Source organism: Monopterus albus, unplaced genomic scaffold, assembly GCF_001952655.1.
Source record: "Monopterus albus unplaced genomic scaffold, M_albus_1.0 scaffold368.1, whole genome shotgun sequence".
Taxonomy (NCBI): domain Eukaryota; kingdom Metazoa; phylum Chordata; class Actinopteri; order Synbranchiformes; family Synbranchidae; genus Monopterus; species Monopterus albus.
This window is the reverse complement of record NW_018128248.1, coordinates 1-6,500: the sequence shown is the minus strand read 5'-3', so window position 1 is coordinate 6,500 and position 6,500 is coordinate 1. Positions and strand designations below refer to the sequence as shown.

General features: G+C 43.1%; 1 protein-coding gene across 1 annotated transcript in view; it reads right to left on the bottom strand.

The window, feature by feature from the left end:
• The window catches only part of LOC109951177 (zinc finger protein Dzip1-like), an 18,948-nt gene extending 12,504 nt beyond the window's left edge, over positions 1 to 6,444 (bottom strand). The window contains exons 1-3 of the mRNA XM_020585500.1: positions 6,302 to 6,444; positions 3,733 to 4,235; positions 357 to 430 (exon numbers count right to left, since the gene is read on the bottom strand). Coding sequence (XP_020441156.1) covers positions 357 to 430; positions 3,733 to 4,196 — 538 coding nt within the window. The 5' untranslated portion in view covers positions 4,197 to 4,235; positions 6,302 to 6,444. The remainder of the gene's footprint in view (positions 1 to 356; positions 431 to 3,732; positions 4,236 to 6,301) is intronic.
• Between the last annotated feature and the right edge of the window lie 56 nt (positions 6,445 to 6,500).

Below are 6,500 nucleotides of genomic sequence, written 5' to 3'. Positions count from 1 at the left end.
GGTGTTCCGGGCATGTCCCACCAGGAGGAGGCCCCGGGGAAGACCCAGGACACGCTGGAGGGACTATGTCTCTCGGCTTGCCTGAGAACGCCTTGGCATGCCCCCGGAGGAGCTGGAGGAAGTGTCTGGAGAGAGGGAAGTCTGAGCATCTTTGCTTAGACTGCTGCCCCCGCGACCCAGTCCCGGATAAGCAGAGGAAAATGGATGGATGGACTTGGCAGCATTGTACACCAAAGCTATGCAGTGAGAGTCCATTATCTCACCCTGAGTTCCTGAACCTGGTACTTTATCTGACTCCTCTATCTCTCTAAAACTGCTGAACTTTTTTGGGACTGGCTGACTTATGCATCTCTTACTTGTCAGGGTGGTGACGCTGCGTGTGACTCTGGAGAAAGGAGGCATTAAGGAAGAGCTTCTCACAATGTCGGCACTGAAAGAAACAAACAAAAGAAAGAAATTAATATATCAGCTTTTGCATTTTTCACAGAGAAAGCAGCTCTCAAACACTGAATATGGTGATTCCTTTTTTTGCAGCAATAAACAAACTGCACGGATGGTTTATATGAACTGAAGTGTAATTGATAATTGTAATTGTAATTGGTCTGAATTTGATGACAATATACACAGAAGTCACCAAGCAGACAAAATACAAGCTATGTAGAAATACATCTTCATGATCCAACACATATGCAGCATAACTATATTATATTATTATAATTACAGAAAACAAAACCAAGTGTTGTTTATATGCAGTGATCTCATGGCTACAATACTATTTACTGCATAATGTGACAGTAACTGACACTTTCATTATTGATTAATCTTCTAATTATTTACTTTCTTGTTCCTTCAATAAAAGTAGCAAAAAAACCTTAAAGATTTTCTACTGTAAAACAAATACACGCAGCCCATGGGGGAAAATAAACTGTTTATTTAATAAAATGGAACATGATTAGGGTTCATTTTAGGAGCTGGAACCATCAAATAGGCTGTCATTATTTCTAGAAAGTTGACTTAAACAGATAATGATGATCAAAACAGCTGCGATGAATTTTACAAACAACTGACTAATTGTTTTACCTTTATTATAAAGTGCACTAAACACAGTATGCTGTGCTATTTTATTTGCCTCAGCATGACATTCATATGCTATATAGTGCCCTCTGAAATTCCCAAAATATAACAAGCAGGAGTGTCCATAGTATTTTCCGTTAGGGACAACACAAGATGATGAGACTTTGTAAGAGTCTAAAAGCTCATACACTGCTAAGTCGTGCAGTGAATGAGTGAAGGAGTGAGTAGTTTCAGGCACTACCCAGATCAACATACTGTAAGGAAGCTGATTAACAGGACTATCCACTGTCTCCAAGCAGACAGATAGCATTAATGATGTTGATTTGGTCAGTGTAACAGGTGCCACCAACAGATGCTGCCTCTGCTACACACACACACACACATGTGCCACATTTAACTCTGCAGCTCATTGTGACTGTGACTGCTGCTACCGATATCACACCATGTGGTAGAAGAAATTCATGACATGGGGGGTGGGGGCAGGGGCACTGCCATGAGAAGGTAGTGCGCCTCATTGATACCGTTCAGAAAGTCCACCCTGCCCCAGGAGCTGCTGAAACAGTTCTACAGAAGAATCATCGAGTCTGTTCTCTGCCCCTCTATCACTGTCTGGTTTGGCTCAGCAGCCAAACAGGACAAGTACAGACTTCAGCGGACAGTCACGACTGTAGAAAAGATTATTGGTGTAAGCCTGCCTTCCATGGAGGACCTGTACACCTCACGGGTCAAAAGGAGGGTGGAGAGGATCACTGCTGACCCCTCACACCCTGGACACAATCTGTTTGAACTCCTCCCCTCTGGACGGCGTTACAGGTCACTGTGCACCAAGACAACCAGGCACAGGGACAGTTTCTTCCCCCAGGCTGTCACTCTGATGAACACTTAACCAATGACCATATGAGTGGACAATAAACCTTTACAATGTAAATATACATTGTACAGATTATACAGACTCGTACAGGTCTCTTAGTTTTTAAGTACTCTGTTTTTATCCCTATTTATCTCATTTCAATGAACATTCCTTTGTTGTCTGCATTGGTTACTGTCTGTTTATGCTGCTTTTTCTGCATTGGTTGTTGCACTGGTTGTTGCTTGTAAATACTGCTTATTTTTGTTATATTACACAGCCTTATGCTGGTTTACTGTTTGCACATTGAGAGTCGATGTACCTGAGTCAAATTCCTTGTGTGTCCAACACACCTGGCCAATAAAGCAGATTCTGATTCAAAATAGCTGTAGATGAATTTTACAAACAACTGACTAATTGTTTTACCTCTATTATAAAGTGCACTAAACACGGTATGCTGTGCTATTTTATTTGCCTCAGCATGACATTTATATGCTATAGAGTGCCCTCTGAAATTCCCAAAATATAACAAGCAGGAGTGTCCATAGTATTTTCCGTTAGGGACAACACAAGATGATGAGACTTTGTAAGAGTCTAAAAGCTCATACACTGCTAAGTCGTGCAGTGAATGAGTGAAGGAGTGAGTAGTTTCAGGCACTACCCAGATCAACATACTGTAAGGAAGCTGATTAACAGGACTATCCACTGTCTCCAAGCAGACAGATAGCATTAATGATGTTGATTTGGTCAGTGTAACAGGTGCCACCAACAGATGCTGCCTCTGCTACACACACACACACACATGTGCCACATTTAACTCTGCAGCTCATTGTGACTGTGACTGCTGCTACCGATATCACACCATGTGGTAGAAGAAATTCATGACATGGGGGGTGGGGGCAGGGGCACTACCATGAGAAGGTAGTGCGCCTCATTGATAGAATAACTGTGGAAACTGTTCAAGGGCAGCTCTGTGTGTTTAATTGGTTTTTGTGGACTTTACTTATGACAAGCAGTAAATGCCAAAGGACACACACACACAGGCCGTCTATCAATTATTGAACCGCCTCTGTTAGCTGAGCTGCTAGCCCACACCTAGCAACCACATGCTGTCATGACACATTATATCTGTTGCCCTGGCAACTTCCTGGCCAGGTCAGCAGCAGCCACACACCCGAGAAACAAAGGGAGATTTTGATATATGTGCTATAAATAACCTAATATCAACTGGGCCACGCTACCTAGTAGAAAGAATATTAGCAGGCAAATGTTTTCAACAGATCAACCACCACTACCTAATATACACAAATGTCTTCAATGACACACTCAAAGGACAAAACACTCTACAGGGACATATGGTATATATAAGATTGTGGGGCAGGTGGAAGTCAGTCATTGTGATTACTGCTCTTGTCGCACTTTTGTAAGTGGATTAAAAAAACACTAATTGTCACCACATGACACCATCTGCTCTGCAGCTCTAAACACTTTTCTTCCAGTGTGAAAACAAAGCTTATAACTAAAAGAGAACAGCACTGCTATGGTAGGTTTGACAGTACATAATTATTTTTAGAACAAACAACAACAGCTATGACAAAGATTAACTACCTACCTTTTCCCCTACAAAACCTAGTGCGAAATACACAAAGCTAGAGCTGTGAATTGATCTTGGGAACAATAACAGAGCATGGGGCTTGAGGAGGAGGATTGAAGGTGGGTGGGGATAACGGAGCAAGCGGTCCTGGGGCCATACATATGTGAAATGGAAATGGTAACCAACAGAGAATGAATGTCTAATGTGTCAGCAGTACCTTCTGGCTGCTGATGATTGAGGCGCGAACATGGACTGCTGGGTGCGAATAATCTTCTTCCTCTGCTTGAGCTCGCTGGTTAGCATCTTCACCTTTTCCTCCTGCTCCTTCTGCTGAGCCAGCAGCTGCTCACACTCCTTGCTGGAAGCTGTCAGCCTCTCTTCCACCGCACGCAGTTTGAGGGTGAGACATTCCTGGCAGTGAAGGAGCCACTCCACTGTGAGCTGGGCCAGCCGGAAGAGCTTGACCAGAGCCGGGTCCACGGGGCTCTGGCATCGCTGGCATCGCTCCCCGTCCAAGCTGCAGAAAGTCACTGTGGTTAAGTGCTCCTGAAGAGCATCCACATCTATCTGACTCGCCACCAGGTCGATGTCCACTGCATTAATGCGACGCCAATCCACAATCTCTCTGCGCGGGCAGAACTTGAAGGGGGGAAAGGTGGAGGCGCCGCTGGATGAAGTCATGCTTGGGTGTTACTGGTATATGAATATGCTGTGAAATAGCTGTAACACAGACCAAAGAGAGATTTTGCATTGTTATTAAAACTAACGCATTGAGCAAGTCAGAACAGTTTAAATTAGCATCAAATGATCTATATACTGCACACAAGTAGGGGAACAGACAGTGAAAGAAGAAAGGAAAGGCAGCAGCATCTGACTCAAGGAAGCAAAACAGCAGAGCACAGATTCCACCTCTACTGATTCATTCTCCCTCTACCTATAATGGTGTTGTGGTCCTGGACGCAGCCCTGTGCTCTTTACTAGTGGTGTACCATACCGCAAAATTTGGTATCGATCAAATACCAAGTAGATACAGGGCCAGTATTGGCGATACCGATACTTTTTCTTTTCAGTTCCAGTAAAATAGTTCATTTAGATTTATTTCAGCTGGCTGAATATGTTCTATGACTGTCTGAAGTCTATATTTAATCAGCCTGCTAAAATTACAACTCTGATGACCAATTCCACTTTGAAAAATAACTAAGTAATGCTTGGGGTGACTAAATCTTATTTTCACTTCTATAAATTAGCTGCCTGGATATTGTTGACCATGTTGAAAGGCCTCTGCCAGTGATATGTGTCTGGGTGCCTGGGGCCTGGTTTGGGGATCTCCCTCCTGCTCCCTCCCTTTACTTTGCAGCTCGGAGTTCTCTTTCTGGTGTGTTTTAATGTTTCTATAAATTTGTTGTGTTGCCACAATAGCGGATTTGTTGTCCACAGACATCGTAGTTTGCAGTGTTTTTGTCTGCAGCTGTAAAATAGCTCCAAACAGAGCTCCTCTTTTCCTTTGCCATCATGCAGCCAGCAGAACGTCACTGAGTTAACTGTAGGACAACTCACAGCAGGACAGGGGGAAGGACAAAGTGAGAGGTAGTGATGTGCAACTGAAGTGATGAATCTGTATTGAACCATTTCAGGTATGCTGACAAAAACTTAGACGTTTAGTGCAGGGTGTGATCATGTAAGTGGGATGAAGATTCGTTACTACGCATCTCGCGCTATGAAGCAGTGTCGCCTGGTATAGTCACGTGATTCAGACTTGATCGGTCACCATTTTTCCGGCACCAAAACAGGCTTTGTGGTCCAAGGAAAATGCTGCTTCGAGTTTCTGAGCATCGGTGTCAGACGGCCATCACTAGATGGCGCAACCACTATGGCGTGACAGGGGTTGTGTACTCAATGTAGAAAAGAGAAACTGATGCGCAAGTATTGATCGATACCGAAACCAAGGTTGGTATCGATACTTTACCATCTTCGACTGATTTTGTTTTCACGGGGAGAGAGAGATCGATGATTGTCGTTCCTCTCCGTTTCCGCCGCCTTGCAGGAAGCCCAGCGCCCGCCGCGTTACTATGGAGACAAAGACGAGCGTCCTCGGGGAGAGAAATGTTATTTTATGCTTTTATTAAACAACAATGCAAATCGATACAAGATTTTTCAGCACAAATTGTTGCAGTAAGAGAAATGTTATCAAAACACTGCAAGCAATCGGTGAATGTACAAGTGTGGAAGACTAGCGGTGTCCTGTGGGAAACAGAGCGACGCCATTTCAGGGTATTAAAGATAAAAAATGTACAGAGTCCAGTTGAACAGCGTGTGAAACCGAATAAAAAGCAACCCAACAAATCAGCACGAGGAGATTTAGCAAAAATGGTCACCTTGCTAACAGCAAATACCGTTAATCTCTAGACATCACCTTTCAGAAACAATACATGTTTGGGCGGGCTTTTTATCCCCGTATTTGAGCTCAGCCTAAAACTTAACAATGGCACACATGCCTAGACCTGTCTGTGCATCCTAAGACATTTTCCTAAAAAGTCAACACTACTTTTAAGTGCACTGCATAAACCAGTTTTCCCTCAGACTGGTCTCGATGTCGACTAGCTAGCGGCCAAGTCTCTCATAACGGCTCCCGTCTCTCAACCCCCCCGTATTTGAGCTCAGCCTAAAACTTAACAATGACACACATGTTTGCAACTTAAACGATTAAAACTGTATTTTACATCACTGCCTATTTTTACTATTAACTGATGACTTTAACATTTCAATACTCAATTAAAACAACTTACCGGAGAGTGTTCGTTACCAGTAAAGCGTTTTGGGTAAGTAGCTGCTAGGCAACGTAGAACGAACCTCCGGTAAATAACTTCAAATTAAAATATTAATCGTCCTAACAGCCGTTGTGACAACAGCTATGGAGGACGAAAAATGACTTAATTAGAAATATTATAAATTACTACATTAATGTATAAATAAATACAGAAATAA